This window comes from Penaeus monodon, chromosome 1 (assembly GCF_015228065.2).
Source record: "Penaeus monodon isolate SGIC_2016 chromosome 1, NSTDA_Pmon_1, whole genome shotgun sequence".
Lineage (NCBI taxonomy): Eukaryota > Metazoa > Arthropoda > Malacostraca > Decapoda > Penaeidae > Penaeus > Penaeus monodon.
In genome coordinates this window covers 3,726,608-3,742,957 of record NC_051386.1, presented here as the reverse complement: position 1 = coordinate 3,742,957, position 16,350 = coordinate 3,726,608, and the positions used below count along the sequence as shown (strand labels likewise).

The 16,350-nt window shown below is 37.5% G+C and overlaps 1 protein-coding gene across 1 annotated transcript; it reads left to right on the top strand.

Moving 5' to 3' along the window:
* Positions 1-608: 608 nt before the first annotated feature.
* On the top strand, positions 609-13,787 carry LOC119582010. Its single transcript, XM_037930248.1, has 4 exons — positions 609-772; positions 7,725-7,825; positions 8,343-8,514; positions 10,151-13,787. Exons 1-4 carry the CDS (start codon positions 722-724, stop codon positions 10,181-10,183), a joined length of 357 nt encoding a protein of 118 aa, XP_037786176.1. The 5' UTR covers positions 609-721; the 3' UTR covers positions 10,184-13,787.
* Positions 13,788-16,350: the final 2,563 nt, after the last annotated feature.

Sequence of the window (16,350 nt, the reverse complement as noted above, 5' to 3'; positions counted from 1 at the left end):
TTTTTGTTTTAATTATAAGAAAAAGAAAACAGTAATACCGAATATAAATATATGATTTCATCAAACAACAAATACAAAATGAAAAAAAAAAAAAAAACAGAAAAAACAGCAAAAAAAAACACATAAAAGCAGAAATTTAAGATCACCAAAAATCAAAAGAAAAAAAATATTTATATATATTAAATACCGACTTAAAATAAACTAAAACGAATCACCTAACAATACCAACGTGAATCAAATATTAAATAAAATAATAATCGCGTAAAACCTTCCCCTCGCCCAAAAAAAGAAAAAGAAAAACCACTTGCTTTGACGTCGTGTTTGAGGGAAAAGCATATAAAATAAATCAAATAAACAAATAAACAATGAAAGCAAATAATAATAAGATAAAACAATAAACTTAACCCTCCCCCACCAAAAAAAAAAAAAAAAGAAAAAAAAAAGAAAAAAAACCACTTGCTTTGAATTCGTGTTTGAAGGAAAAAAACATAAAACAAACAAAACGAACAAAAAAAAAAAGCAAACCAACCAACAAACAAACAAAAAAATCAAGTAAAACCTTAACCCCCTCCCCCCCTCTCCCCCCCACAAGAAAAGAAAAAAAAAAAAGAGGGTCGAGAAGCGCGCTCGAGAGGGACGACGGAGGCGCTGCTTTGCCACCGACGGGGAAGGAAAAATGACAATCTTGTGCTTCAATTAACCGCTTCTTCCGCCTGTAAAGATGCAAGCGTCACCATTAAAGCTCATTTCTTTCGTCAGCGTCACCGGAGTGGTAAATTAAGCGGTAGATTTTCGTAAAATGGGAGGAAATGGCGAGCTGTCAAGGATTGGGGGGGGGGGGGAGCTGAAGGACACGTATTTGTTTATTTTTTCTTTGTATCTTTTTTTTTATCTTTTTTTTTATCTTTTTATCTTTTATCTCATGTTTTTTATTGGGTTTTACTCGTGTTGACGCCTAATTCCTATTGGTGGTGTGGTTGGATCTGTGTCTTGTGTTAGAAGTATGATTGACTGATGAAGATTTATTAAAATAATAATAATAATAATATTCTTCTTCTTTTTTTTTTTCCATTGATGATAAAAGTTTGGCGTTGCTTTTGAGACGGTAAATACATCAGTTGCATCTCCAATGACGCGCGGTTTGTAGTCCCCCCCCCGTTGCGTTAATGGGCCGTTTTAATCCCCGCAATCTGTTTGTTATTCCTTGATGAAGAATTATTGCGGAATTTGCTTCTGTTCTCATTTTCATCCCTCCCCCCTCCCCTCCTCCCCCCCCCCAAGGGTATTCTGTCCGGAAATGTTGGGTTTAATGTTCACTTTCAGAATAGCCGCGGAGTTCTTCTTCTTCTTCTTCGAAGTGCCGTGTCCTTTCAGGGCCTTGGCGACCGTGGTTTTCCCGTCCCGTTCTGCCTGCTGACAACTTTAGCGGATCTAAGTCACTTCCGCCCATATTGAGATCTTTGTTCGATGATGAACTTCTGCCTTTGTCTACCCTTGCTTCTCTTTCCTTCTGTCTTTCCCGTTAACGCCAAGTTTTCCAGTCCTTTACATCTCATTACGTGTCCTTAAAAATTACATCTGTCTTTTCCTGGTAACTTTCATCAAGGTTTCTTTTAACTCCTCTTCTTAAAACTTCTTTAAGGTTGTACGAGGTAAAAATTCTGCCCCCAATGGTCAGAACGACTGGGAAATGAGGCGCTTTTCGCCTGTGGTATTCCCTTCGCAAGTTGACGATAGGGAAGTTGTTTGACACGTATGGTACTAAAATAATCAAAGCGAAAATTTACATTCGGTTATGAAATAAAGTTGGTAGGCAAAAACTAATGTCAGAAATGAAGAAAATAGATCGTGGCGAATGACACGCGGAGAGAAAGTGTATGGCAATGGGGTGTGGGTCTGCATCATAGCCCCCAGTAGGAAAATATGGTGACTGGGTTTCGAAACTCCCATGTTAGGAAGGTTTTTGGTTCATCAGCGATGTTTGTGGATTTCCTAGAGTAATGGCTAGAGTGATAGGAACTTAATCTCGGAGACGTGTAGTTGCTTTGTGAAGATTATCAATGCTTTCATTTATATCATTAGTGAGGGAAAATAATGGAAGATTCATACGTCTCATAGTGGGGATAATTGAAAGGAGGAATAATGATTGCATGATTGGATGGCAGTGTGCAACTATAAAATTACCAAATGTTGGCAGGGAAAGCTGTGTTAGATAAATAGATTTGCAATTTATTATAGTTTAACCCATCTTGGTTTTATGGAAAATGTTTTTTATTAATGGGGTTTGAATGTGACACAGGCCTAGTATTACCTAATTACTAACTGGTGTTTCCACACCTTTGGTGCTCGAACAAGAGCCAACAAACCTAAGATGATAGAGCTGGGAGCGCCAGACTAGTCTTGTTCAGTGAAAAATGGCCAGGGAAGTCAAAAGATACTTTCTGGATGTTTCTTGCCTTTTGCCAGTAGCCAGATAATATTATAGTTCAGTTTGGTTAGCTATGTGTGTTATTTTGCTTGTTTTAGTATTCCAGTTCTTGATTCCCCCCCCCCCCCCCCAAGCCATTTGTTGTTAATAATTGTTGTGTAAAATTTCGATATTAATGTCATAATTGGCATTTTCAAATAACAATGGAGAAATGTGATGTGAAGATCAGAAAGGGTTAGATTTGCATTGAGTTTAACAATAAAATGAATAAAATGAATAATGATAACAGTAAAAATAATAATAATTATTATAATTATAAAGGATAATACACCAGAGATGACCAGTATCTTGCCTAGTGAAGTTAAAATCCTGTGAGCCACTGGATCCGGGCAATATGACTCATGTCATGAAAAAAATTGGCTGAGGACTGGGTGCAGGAATATGCTGTCATGGAAAACTTTGCCTAATGGCAAAGGTGTGCCGTCAAAAAAAAAAATATATATATATATTTGGCTGCAGGCTGGAGTGGCTGGGATTACTCAGCATGGGTGTTCCCCAGGTAAGTGAGTGTGGAATGTACCATCCATTAGCAGTGGCTGAAGGCTCCAGGGAGGACACTATTTCTATGTTCAGGCATCCTCTTCCTCCCTGCCAATACAGGTGATGCACAGTGTATTACAGAAAATTGCATAATGCAAAAATATGAAAAGATGACAAATAACATAATGTTACATATTGTTGCTGTTATTACACAGAAATGTAGATTACCTAGAGGGGTGATGTGGAATCAGACTAATATAGATCTTGAAAATGGAAAAAATGTTTATGCAGGAAAAGGGATAATAGCATTGGAAAGGGGAGGCAAGGAGTATTGATACTGCATATCAATATTTGTATGGACCGGGAAAACAATCCACACACCTGAAAGAGTTGCCATTCAAGAAAGCTTAATCCCTGGAATTTGGTCCATATGCAGGCTGCAAGGCACCCAGATGGAAATAAGATGACCAAAAGTGTTATTAACATGTTTGTGCCAGGTGGCATCTATTCTTGTCATGATGCAATGAGTCTAAATACGGTGTTAAGTATCCTTGTAATGTTTGGTTGAGCCTTGCCATATGTTGTATTTTCTAAACAGATATTCTCTTGTTTGGCCAAGACTAGTCTTTGAAGATATACAGCCTTCCTAAGTAGATTTAAAGTCTCTTGTTTGCTGAAAAATCATTTATACCCCAGCCATAATTTTCAGGAGCAGCTAAAACATATGTTTCCCATGCTTCAATATTTTTTCAAATGCAATTGTCTGTGGATGGTACCTAGCTCGTGGTTCAGTATGGTGTGGATAAAAGCTGTCATCATTGGGTTAAAATTACAGGAATTTCCTTTGCATGGATGTAAATATAAATTGCTTCACTCCTCCTTTAGGTAAAAGTTAGCAATAAGGTCAATTTTGAAAGTTAGATCATAGTGATTTAAAAATAGAAAATAAATTGTATTTATACAGTAATGAAGCACATTTTGCCTATTGTTAGATGTGATATTACTGTCTAAGGCCCCATCCACACAGTGTGATGCGATGTCAGAAATGGGGAAACTGCAAGCAAAGCACCACACAGACTTTCCTTAATGTTTAGAGATGTATCAAAACTTTGCCTGTTGGTTGTCAAGTTTGAGCAGTTGGTTTGGGACTGCTCTTATTTGTAGCCACTCCTTACACCATTTCTTTCTCTGGCTTATCATTTTCATCTTTGCAGCATTCCACAGCACTATTTTCTTGCACAACTTGTGATCCGTGTTGCTGTACATCCCCATCCTCCCCAAGAAAAAAACTGAAATAATGCCCCAGGTTCCATACCATAAACAGCCATCAGAATACTCTAGAGCAAAAGCCAGTGTCATTTTTGGGTTCAGTACTACCTGATGCTACCTGCTTTATACCTTTGATACTAGTGTCAGTAGAGTACAAAGTAAAAGTTTTCACAGTTACCACTCTAGTGAGACTGTGCACTAGTGTTTAGATGTATTTAAAAGTATCTAGACCACTGTTTATCAGCCTGTATAATTTACCTCTAATTGTGTCGCATAACTTTTTAAAAGTTTATATATTTGTTGCCTTTGAAATAACACTTTTTGATCTGTCCTTTCTTATTAGGTCATGGAAGAAAAACCCACAATACAATAACTAGATTTATTGAAAGTAAGACTTCAGTTTCGAAATCCACCTGGATTCCATCTTCAGGACCTGAAGATGGAATCCAGGTGGATTTTGAAACTAGTCTCACTTTCAATAAATCTAGTTTTTGTATTGTGGGTTTTTCTTCCATTGTATCAGCACGGAATAGTGTTTTGCTATTCATTATTAGGTCATGTTAACTTGACCTGATGTTTCTCATTATTTACAACTTATTAAATTTTCTTATAGTAGTTTGTACAAATTCAAGGGAATATGATAATGGTGTATATATATAATACATTCGTATTTGTATATTAACTTTTTTTACTTGGGTAAATGCACAGTCCCCAATGAATTTTGCTACACATAGATAGATCCATAGGTGCTTAGCCGCCAAGGAGTCCAGTACCTCAAATTTGTTGGATATTTTTTTATGCTTCTAAAATTGGTAATGTTATTCTTATTGACATTATGATTATTATGATGTTATTAGAATACCCATATTGATAATCAGTCAATGAGCATATGCCAACTGGGGTGAATAGCCACATCCGTTCTTCACTTCCAGCCATGAGGGTTTCTTGGCCTATCTCTAGCTCTTCATAACAGGTCTGGTCAATCTGCCCAAGCCATGACTTCCAAGGTGGTTATCCCACAAGCCTCCTCCACCCAGGATTGTTGTGTTAAGAGAACCTGATGGGCAGGGTCATCCACAGGGAATCAAGCTATACAGCCTGAGTTGGCAGTCACAGAATGTGCAAGTAGCACGTCCTATGCCAGTCTCATGGTGTAACCACCTGTTGGACACATGGTCCTCCCATGATCTAGCACAAGGACTTGTTACAATAGGCATCACGATGCAATTCCAAGGCACTAGGTGGCATCCAGGTTTCACTTCCATAAGGCAAAACTGAGAGCATCAGGGTTTTGAAGACACATAGCTTGGTCCTTCAGCACAGGTACTGGGCATCTTCAAATACTATTATTAGCAGAATTCATGGCACCTGCTACCACGCCAATCTGTCTAGTGATTTCCTGGTCTGATAGCCCTGCCACAAGCATGTACTGACTGAACAGGTTCTCCTAGCAGGCCTCCAGAGTACTGGATCTTGGTCTTGGTCCAGGAGACCTCTAGACCTAAGGGCTTCACCTCATTTCTGAATGCATCAAAAACCACCACCAGAGATTCCAGAGACTTTGACAGGATAGCAACATTGTCAGCAAAATCAAGATTGCTGACTTGATATTGCCTAGTGTCGTTCCATAGTGACCTTGGATAGTAGTTCTACCCATTATCCAATTCAGGCAAGTTTGTTAAAGTTTTGGTGCAAAAAAATGGCCTTACCTTACTCCTGAATAAACAAGAAACAGGCTTGCTATTAGTCTAATAATCCTTGTCATTATTCCTCAAAGTCTCAGGATCTCCCATAGTTATTTGTGATGCACAGAGTCAAATGCCTTCTTGAAGTTGATGTAGGGTGCTGCAAGGATCTCATGACCAAATGCACAACAACGTTCCACAATGACTTGAAGTGCTTGGATGCAGTCTATTGTGAACTTACCAGGAGTGAATCCAGATTGCTCTGGTCTCAGGTGGCATAGTATGTAGTCTCAGATGTTTCAGAACAATGTGAGAGAGAACCTTGTCCAGTGTGCTGAGCATTGTGATGCCACAGTAGTTGCTGCAGTCCCATCCATTGCCCTCAACAAGTTAAGGGGAATGCTACTGGACTGCCAGATGACAGCCTGGGCAGCATGTAAGCTCCACACCATAGGTTTACCACCAGTCCTTTAGCAGTTCAGCAGGGATACTGCAAATGCCTGCTGATTTACCACTATTCAGTTAACTGCTGGAGGATCAATCTAATACAGCGACTCAAAATACTCTTCCCAACATTCACAAACATGATCTGAAATTATTTGTTCAGCCACTGAGCGGACTGCAGTCATCTGTGAGGAGGGCTTGGAGTTATCTTTCTCAGGGCTTGGTAGGCAGGACAAAAGTCTTTTACTAAGCAGTGGCCTGTAACCTTTTCAGTACTGTCCCTTGTCCTTTCTCAGTAGTGTCTGAGTCCTGCGCATAAAAGAATGGTGTAAATTCTGAATGCCATTCAGTCAAGCCACATGCCATGCATCTCCAGCATATCCTGTGAGATGAAATTTTACCTTGATCTCTGGTGTTTGCCAATGGACTCTTGAGCTGCATCAAGTGTTGCACTTGAAGGAAGGGGAAAGGAAGGAGGAAAAGAAAGGGCATGTAAAAAATAAAGGGAAGAGAGGGAGAAAAGGAGGGGAAGGGGATTAAAAGAGGAAATGGAGGAGGGGAGGTGAAGGGGCTTAAAGAGGAATGGGAAATGGGGAAGGGGAAATGGAGGGGACTTAGAAGGGGAATGAGTAAGTTGAATGGGAGGGGAAAGTGAGAGGGGGTTAGAGAGAAAAAGGGAATGGGGAAGGAGGGAAGGGGATAAAGGAGCAAAGGATATGGGTAAGGGTTAACCCATTGCTGACAGGTGATTTCCCAATATGGAAGCCTTCTCACCCAGGTTGTATTCATAGTGGCCCGGGCCCCGCTGCTGGGGGCTTGTGTTGTCGCCCTAGTGTGTGTAGCATGGTCATACATGCCCCCAGAAAACGGGATTGGTGCACCATGGCATTTATGCACATGCCACTCGGAATATAGTAAAGGCATACCGGTGAATGTACGTACATGCCAGCCGGCAGCTAAGAGTTAAAGAGGTAAAGGAGAGAAGTAAGAGGGGGCTGATGTAGGGTTAAAGGTGGGAGTGGAGGAGTGAATTTCAGAAAGATTAGGGAGTGATAGGGTGTGGCAAAACAGAAAAGGAAAAGGTTGAGGAATAGGGAGAGGGACAGGAAAAGGAAAAGGGAGAGAAGAGTCAATAGTTAGAAGGAAGATGATGAAAGAGGGGGAGAGGAGGGGAGAAAGCACCTATTTATTTCTTTTGTTCCATAGAATTTCCACAGGTCCTGCCATTACTATATGAGTTTTTGTCTTGATTACCATGGTTTTAGTTAGATTATTTTCAATGCTATGAGATTTATGATTTTTGTTGAAGTTGATGAAATACATATGAAGGTAATTCATTAATTTCTGTTCATCTTCAGGTGTCTGGACACTACTGCGAGTGGGATCTCTGTGACAGTGAACAATATTGTTGTGGTGACAATCTCTGCTGTGATTATGTATACAGCCTTTGGTATTTTTGGTAAGTTTGTAGATACAAGCTGCATATTCTCACATCATCTTCTCTTTGTTTTTCATGGATGCAGGATGTTATTCTTTGAAATATTTGATTATATTCTTGGATATATTGAATAAGATGCTTAATTTTATTATTTGATATTACTGTGAAGTGCATCATTATGCCTAGTGCTTTATAGCCAGTTATAGCTATATAATATATCACATGAATGTAAATATTTGCAAAGTGACACCTTCAAAGACACTTGAATCCATGCACACAAACATATAAATACACAAGTCCATCAGTATGCAAACATATATGATACAAAATACATGTCATACACATACATACACACACACACACATGCTGACTTACCTATACAACTTACCTACACACTTATCTATATAATTTTAAAACAGACATATTTTGAATACCCACAGTGTGTGGTGACATGCATAAATATTTACATTTGTGTATGTAGTTGTAGATTTGTGGTTATTATGTGGAAATGTAATCTTTATCAAATTGTACTTTTCAGGGTAGGTGTTGTGTTTTTGGTCCTTCTGTTGTCGGCATGTGGAGGCTTATTCCGTTACTACTACAGACGATGGTACACAGAGGGCAGTGGGCTACCATACATACCATTCCCAGCCAGTCCGGCCTACAGTTCACTTCCAACTCATATATCAAATCAAGAGCCACTTTTCCAGGTACCATGAGAGTATTATTATTTCAGCTTTAAAAATTGCTGACCTTGGTGTGCATGCTGTCCGCTGATAGGCCGTATGATTATTTTGTATGCACTTCTTTGCTTACATTTTAGTTGAGGTGCAGTTCATAGTGGTTCACAGGTTAATTAGCTGGCACTTGCACTTGCACCTGTACCTGTACTTGCATTTGTGCAGTAATAATTAATGATACTTTAACCCCTTGGATCTGGATGCTTCACTGCCCACATGTGGCCCAAAATATGGGCATTAGGCTTACTTGAGGGACCTCTCTGATGGATGTGCTTCCTTTAGGCCAGGTGCAAACGAACGTGCTCATGCGGTGACAAGACTCCATGTCTCTATTTTGCCATGTTTTATTATCTTTTTCTACATGAGACTTTTTAGCTTTTTTTTTTTTTGCCATTTTCCAATGTCTATATGTGTCATTTTATTTGCTTTATCCAGAGAGCAATGAACTTTTTCTCGCACAGACTTCACATCATCTCTCTAGGTAGTCCATAACTCAGTGCAGGAATGATAATTATTAGTAAAATTTTGTTATTTGTCTTTTTTTAATATTAAATTTTCTGTAATACAATCTGTGCTGCCGGTCACGGAGGGAAGGAAAAGGATCCTTAGCATGGAAATAGCATCCTTTCAGGAGCCAGTGCTCTTCCAGTCGTGGCTCATGGATGGTACACTCCACACTAGTTTATCAAAGGAAATAAAGCAAAAGCACTTCCTAAATGCCCACTGAGTCTGGTCATCCTCCAGTTCTTTGTGCACTCGTGGCGAGTCATTCCCGTCGCCCTGGCCTTCAGCCGAAATTCAATTGATGGCAAGTTCTTGTCACCCAGACTCATCCAGCCCTCATACCAAAATTTTTATAATGTGATGGTCATGTCATCAGGATCATAGGGGTTAATAATATAAAATGTGCAACATAGGAATCACAACTAAGTAGTGTGAACAAGGTAAAATAATGGTGATAATGGTAACAGTCCTAATTAAGATAACTAATAATTTGAGCTAAATTCCTATTTTGCTTCTTTTTGTAAGTAGTAGGAACTAAATATTTCATATTTTCTAATTGAGCTTTAGGAGATTGTAACAGAAGCCAAAAGAGTTATGAAAAAGAGAGCCAAAATTTTAAAAGAAATTGCATTTCTAAATATATATTCTAAATTACAAAAAAGAGGTTCTCATTTTATGTCAGAAAAGTCAAACTCATTGGGTATGCATAATATCATTAAACTATAATGCAATAGTCATTTTTCAGAAGTATCTAATATTCACATTTTTTAGGAGTGTGATTTGCATGGGGCAAAATATCTTTGAAGAGATAAGAGGGGGCCTAGCAGCTTATGTGAGATTCTTCAGTGCTAAATGTTATCAAACATGCCTGTCACAGATAGCCCACACAGATAGCAGTTTTGCCCACTTAAGGCATATATCTTAGTAAAACTATGAAAAATAAGATAAAGTAAATAAATAAATAATTTAGAATATTAAAAGATCCTTAGTACCTTACCTGCTCATGTACACTTACACAGTCACATATCAGTAGTTAATCACTAACTAGGAATATGTAAAGTAAAGCAGAATTTCCTTCATATTATGAAATGTATTTCTCCAGATTACCGATGATGGTAAAAAGACCGAGATGTGAGTGACTTCCTCAGCTGTTGTCTTCCCACCTGATCTCAAGTTTACCTCAAGTCACTGCAAAACGTATCACAAGAATGGAAGGATCAGAAGAAGAGTTTTAGTGGCGGTTTCATGGCAAGTGTGTTGGTGAATATGTCAGATCATTTTGTTTTAGAGGTTTCCAAAGGCTTCAAGCTGTGAATTTTATGTATTTTAATACTGGCATACTATAAGAGTAGTGAGAAATCATTTGTGTTCATAACAAGAGTGACAGTCATAAACCACTGTGTGTTGTGCAAGTCCAAAAGTGACATAAAACTGTGGTACATATATGAATTTTACTGAATATTTGATTTTTCTTTTGTTTATTTATATTTAAGGCTTATGTCTGTAACTTGGAAAATAGGCATATAATAATATCTGCTTGCCTGTCAACTATTTCTGGTATTACCTTTCTCTAAGTTTTATTACTAACATATCTTTAGACGTAACAAGTTTCATTGTTTTATGTATTCATCTCTTCCTTACATGTCATAAGTAAATATGGTAGATTGTTTAATGACTTGTGTCCTTTTTTTCTGTTGGGCGTATTCTTAATACTCTATCAAGTATATTGTGGCTCCAGTGTATTGCTAAAAGATTTATAGTCTGTACTCTATTTTGTAATGGTTTGGTACTTTCGTGGAAAGAAATGAAGTGTATTTATTTTTTTTCTGAGAGGTGTTGTCAGAATGAAATTTATTTGAGGAAATTATTTTATGATGTATGCATGATGTCCCTCTCACAAACCCTCTGATGTACTGTCTCTGACTCAGTCACAATTTTTACATGCACATGCTCATGCACATGGAAATGCTCAATTACACATGCACACATACAAGCATGCACACATACATGCACAGATAAACACATAAACACACAAACACATACACACAAACACATACACACATAAACACACAAACAAATGAACACACTAATAAACTCACACAGATTAAACAGAAATAAACACACAGATAAAAACAGCCACAGATAAACACACACAGATAAACACACACAAACAGACTCACACAGATGAAACACAGATAAACACACACACAGATAAACATACAGATAAATACAAGAATAGATAAACACACATACAAACACACACGCACACACGTGCACACACACACAGACACACACACATTGATATATATTAGTTTTCCTTTGGCATTTATTTTTCACACAGTGTCTCCTTTTAGGGAGAATGAGAATCCTTATATAATTGTGTATGTGGATTATTTACAAACAGATTGATAAATAGTTGTTCACTGATTGATGTAAAGGAAGTTGTGGTATTATGAAGGGATTGGATGACATATTATATAAAAATGTTTGCATAAGACTTACACTTGTTATATTAAGAATTTTGACCAAATAATCTAAGTGTCGCACTTGTTGTACGCAGCAATAGGTGAGTGTATGAAAAATGAAGAAAATTTATTGACCATCATGACTGCTGATATAAGCAAATTTTCATTTCATGTTTTAGTATAAGGAAAATGTGGTTATGAAAAAACATCACGAAACAAGAAAAAATAAGTTTAAAGAAAGGCATTGCTGAGATGCATAATTTTATTCTTTGTGCATGAAGAGTGAAAAACATAGGAACAGACTTAGGTCATTGCCAAGGTGAATGGGAAGGCATTGAGTTAAAATTGAACTTGGGCATTTAAAAGTGAGTTTGTTTTCAATTTTTTTTTTTTTTTCTTCTCTTCAAAATATGCTGAGATTTCTCGAACATCAGTTTGTATTGCTTATAAGTTAGCAGTTTTTTATTTCATAATTTATATAAAGAGAAGGTGTAGCATACAACATTTTGGATTAAAGTTTGATCCGAACTCATAAACATGCTTTTATAGTATTTAGTGCAGTGTTATCAGAATTTTGCTTTGTATTTTCAGTTTTAGAGGAAGATTAGCTTTGGAGAGTAGAAGAAAAAGGAATGTAGTTGATACACGTATTTTCCTTTAATTTATAATTGGTTTTAAGCGCAGTCTCATATAGGATAATTCTTTTACCTCATTCTTAACTTATAAGTTTATTACCCTTTGAAGCTATTTGACTCTGTTAGTCTCAGGGCTCACAAAATCACTAGCTTGAAGTTCCAGAACTAGCAAATTTTTACATCAGGCTAACAAATGCAGAAACACCCTGTCCATAGAACAGTGAGAAATCACCCTCATTGAAATCAAATTGTTTTCTTTATACTCTCTCTCTCTGTTCAAATAAAACAAATTGTTTTCTTTATACTCTCTCTCTCTGTTCAAATGAAAAAAGTTGATATCAGGTTTGTCAAAATTCATTTCAGTCAACTAAAGCCCAAAGAACACCTGCCTGAAAGGCTGTCAGGGATTTAGAAACCATGTGAGCAGTGAGGGTAGCCCAGTTAAATGTAACTTCTTATTTACACACATATACACTTACAGACACAGGTATATGTAAACTAATATGCAGAGACAGTCAGAAACACAGATATTTAAACGCACACCAAAACCTAAACAAAAGAGAACAGAAAATGAATAAACAAACAGACAAAACCCAGATGGAGAATGAGAGAAGGGAATGTCAAATTATATTTTATATTTTATTGGCATATTTAGTAATTATAGTTTTCATAGAATTTATTTGAAATTGTAATATATGCAGAAGGAAAAAAAGAGGTTATATATTTTTGTTAAATATTTTGTAAGTTTTATTTTGATTTCATGAATGTGATATTTTGTAATTGGTGATAATAAGAATAAGGTCTTGTGTGAATAGTCATTTAGTTGGTTTAAGTTTTGGTTCTCATTATTATTAAAAAAAAAAAAAACAGGAGAACTGTGGTTGGTTCAGAGCAAAAAGGCCATCTTTCATTATCATGTGTTAAATAGATTTAGAAAGATCAGCAGTTGATACTGCCAATTCTGCAACATTATGTGGTAGTAGTAGATAAGAGGTTCATGTTTAGTTCACTGTAATAAGGATGAAGGTATGTTACATGTATAGTTGCACTTGCCAGTGATTTCTTAAGTTTATTTACTTTGTTTTTCGTTTTTCTTTTAAGTTTTAGATATTCCTAAAATGTGCAAAGGTTCCTTTATGCTGTACATGTTTCATGCTTGACATTTCCTTAGCACCCAGTATTTAGTTGCTAGTTTTTTATGGTATATTGGTTAATGGAGGAATAGGTATTGGTAACATAAGGAGCTGATGATAAATAATGACACCAAAATACATAGTTACCTTTGAAGGAGTGAATTATAATACAGACATACGTTTAGCTAGTAATGTTCAGAATTTGAAGATAGTCAAAGTATGACTTCCTTTAGTTTTTGAATGCTGGAAGACATATCATTGAAATAAGTAGGGAGTTTATTTTTTATTACTCACTGAGTTAATAAAATATTGATGAAGAGGTGAATTTATGTAACATTTCCTCCCCTTGTATTCATTATTAATTTTAATGTTCATTAAAAAAAAATCCTGTATGGTTGTGATGGAATCAATGGAATTTCACTAAGAGTGTTAAATCATTACCGAGGCAATATTTGAAAATCATTGTATTTTGTTAAGTATATTGTCAATTAAAAGTTTTATTGAAACTTGTTTTTTTTGTTGTTGTTGTTGCTTATATTATTGTTATTATTTTATAAAAATTCATCCCCCTCCAAAAGATCAAGGGAAATTATGAAAAAGCCAAAGTACATACATACAGTAATTAGGAATTTAGGGGCACATTAAAAGAAATATTGTCTACATTTTCCAGGAGTTTAAAAGGCATAGTCATCAAAATACTGAAACGTGCTTGTCCTCCTCCCAAGTATCTCTCCATCTGTTCAGTGTGAATGGCTATGATGATCAGTATCCATATGCTGTCATTTCAACACTATTATTATTATTATTATTATTATTATTATGACTGAGCAGTTGGTTATCTTTATAGAAAAATATTTAGGAAAGTACAGAAATATGAATATTTTTCAAAGATTTTTTTTTAATCATTAGAATGAGCAGGACATTTTTTATCCACAGAAAAAATAGGACTTTTATAGAATAATGAGGTGTTCATATTATAATATCAGTAAATTACAAATTGTGTGCTTCAATTGCTAAATATTCTATTATATAGAAAAAATCTAGCTCCCTGCCTGCCTATTACATACGATAACCCTGCAGCCCCTTGCCTGTAGTTGCTGTGGGGGGGCTTAGGGGATAGAGACTGAGGCCCAGTGCCAGGAATCACCCCTACCTTTGGCCTCAGCCCTCGACTCAACACAGTCTTCTCTCTTCTCTTCTCCTTTTCCTTCTCTTCTCCAGCCCCTTCTACTATCCACTTCATAAGGTGTGAGAACTGTGTTGAAAAACGAAAGGCTGACTTTGTGCTGGTCATGAATGGTCTAGGGGAGCCATGGGCATGGTATTCCCCTGTCTAGTTATTTAGCCCTTACCCCTGAAGGGGACACCATTTCTCTCCCTAACATACTCCTGGCTTACCATGGCCAGTAATAAAGAATTTGTACCCCTATTAGGGGTAATGAGGCTTGCCCCTGTATCAACTTAGTGATTTTAATTGCCATGGTTCCAAGACCCCATGCTCTCCTCTGCTCTCCTCACTACTATTGTTCCCTCCTCAATACCTACTGTCACCTCAGTCTAATCCTAATCATCCACCCAGGTTATTACTCAGTCTTCAGGAAACATTCCTCCTCTCCCATCATCCTCTGCTTCATCATCTACTACCTACTCCTCCTGTATTACCACTTTGCAGCTTTATTATCCATTTCTCTGCAGTACTACTTCACTCAGTGCTACTTCCTCTTCCACAAGGCCATGTCCTTCTACTACCCCCATCCCTACAAATCTTTTGAGTACTTTGTTTAACCCAGCCAAATGGAATTAATTTTTTTGTGATCCCCTCTACAGCCCTTTACTCTGACAACACTCTCCTCTTCCAACAGTGCCTCAAAAAACAAGTAGGCAGATTCCTTTTGCAGCTGCCTCGATGTTCCCACCTTGTCACAATTATATTCCTAAGTTAAAGCATTGTCAACCCTGACTAACTTCACTGGCAAACTCATTCCTGCCCAGCCTCATCCCTCCCTCAATAGTTGTACCAGAACTGTCTCCATCTCCCTGACCTGCCCTTGTCTATGACAAGGATTGGTCAGATTGTGAAGAAGACTTACTTGCCTGTCTTGTGGACTATAATGCAGTATCAGTTCAATGCAACACCATTCTTCCTAAAGACTGTTGAAAGTCCTCCACCTATATTGCTAAGATTACTTTCTGTAGACATAACCATCCCCTTCGTGTTTATATTGGCAGAGAATCCCTCCCTGTCTCACCATATCTACTTCCACCCTGTCAATATCAGAATTGGCATTTAGGCCACCCTGCCAAACACTGCTGCTCCCGATGGCCTCTTTGTGACCAACCTGGTCATGATTGATCAAACTGCTCTGCACAAACATGCAAATCTGCCTGTTGTGCTGGCTCCTATAATGTATTTTATAGGGGCTGCCCTACCTATAAGTTTGAGTTTGAGGTGGCAACTCTCAGATTCAAACTTGGCTTCATTACATGATGCCAGACAGGAAGCTTGACTTAGAGATTTTCCCTTTTACTCCCCACTCCAATGCTGCTCTTCACTCTGCCACTCTCCCTTCCTCCCTAGATGTTTCTACATTCCCCCTTGTATCTATTCCTCCTCCATCTTATGTTTCCATTTCTGCTCCCTTCCTTGGATTCTCTCCGTCTTGACGTTTCTCCTGAACTGTGATTTAATTACCCTTAAACACCCTTTCCTTCCTTACCCTAGTCTATTCCCACATGCAGAATCCCACACTTCTTCCTTTGACAGCTTTGATCTAATCACCCTTGTTAATCCCTACCTTAGCCCATTTACTCACCCTCTCAACCCCCATCCCTCTTTGCCCCTTTCAATGCCTTACTATCCTGAACTGCTGTATGACTTTTGACTATGTTTAATCATCAACTAATCCCTTAAACATTTCTTCCTACCCTATCTATTCAATCAGAATCCCACACTTCTTTTTTTTTTTTTTTTTTCCCCCCTTTTTTTTTTCCCCCCCCCCCCCTTTTTTTTTTTCCCCCCCAAAATTTCTTTAAAAAACCCCCCAAATTTTTGGTTTTTTTTTCCCCCCC

Coding starts and splice junctions, on each gene's coding strand:
- LOC119582010 (XM_037930248.1), top strand. CDS start 722: ATGCAAGCGTCACCATTAAAGCTCATTTCTTTCGTCAGCGTCACCGGA. Junction 773..7,724: donor TCGTCAGCGTCACCGGAGTG/GTAAATTAAGCG, acceptor GTTCATCTTCAG/GTGTCTGGACACTACTGCGA. Junction 8,515..10,150: donor ATCAAGAGCCACTTTTCCAG/GTACCATGAGAG, acceptor GTATTTCTCCAG/ATTACCGATGATGGTAAAAA.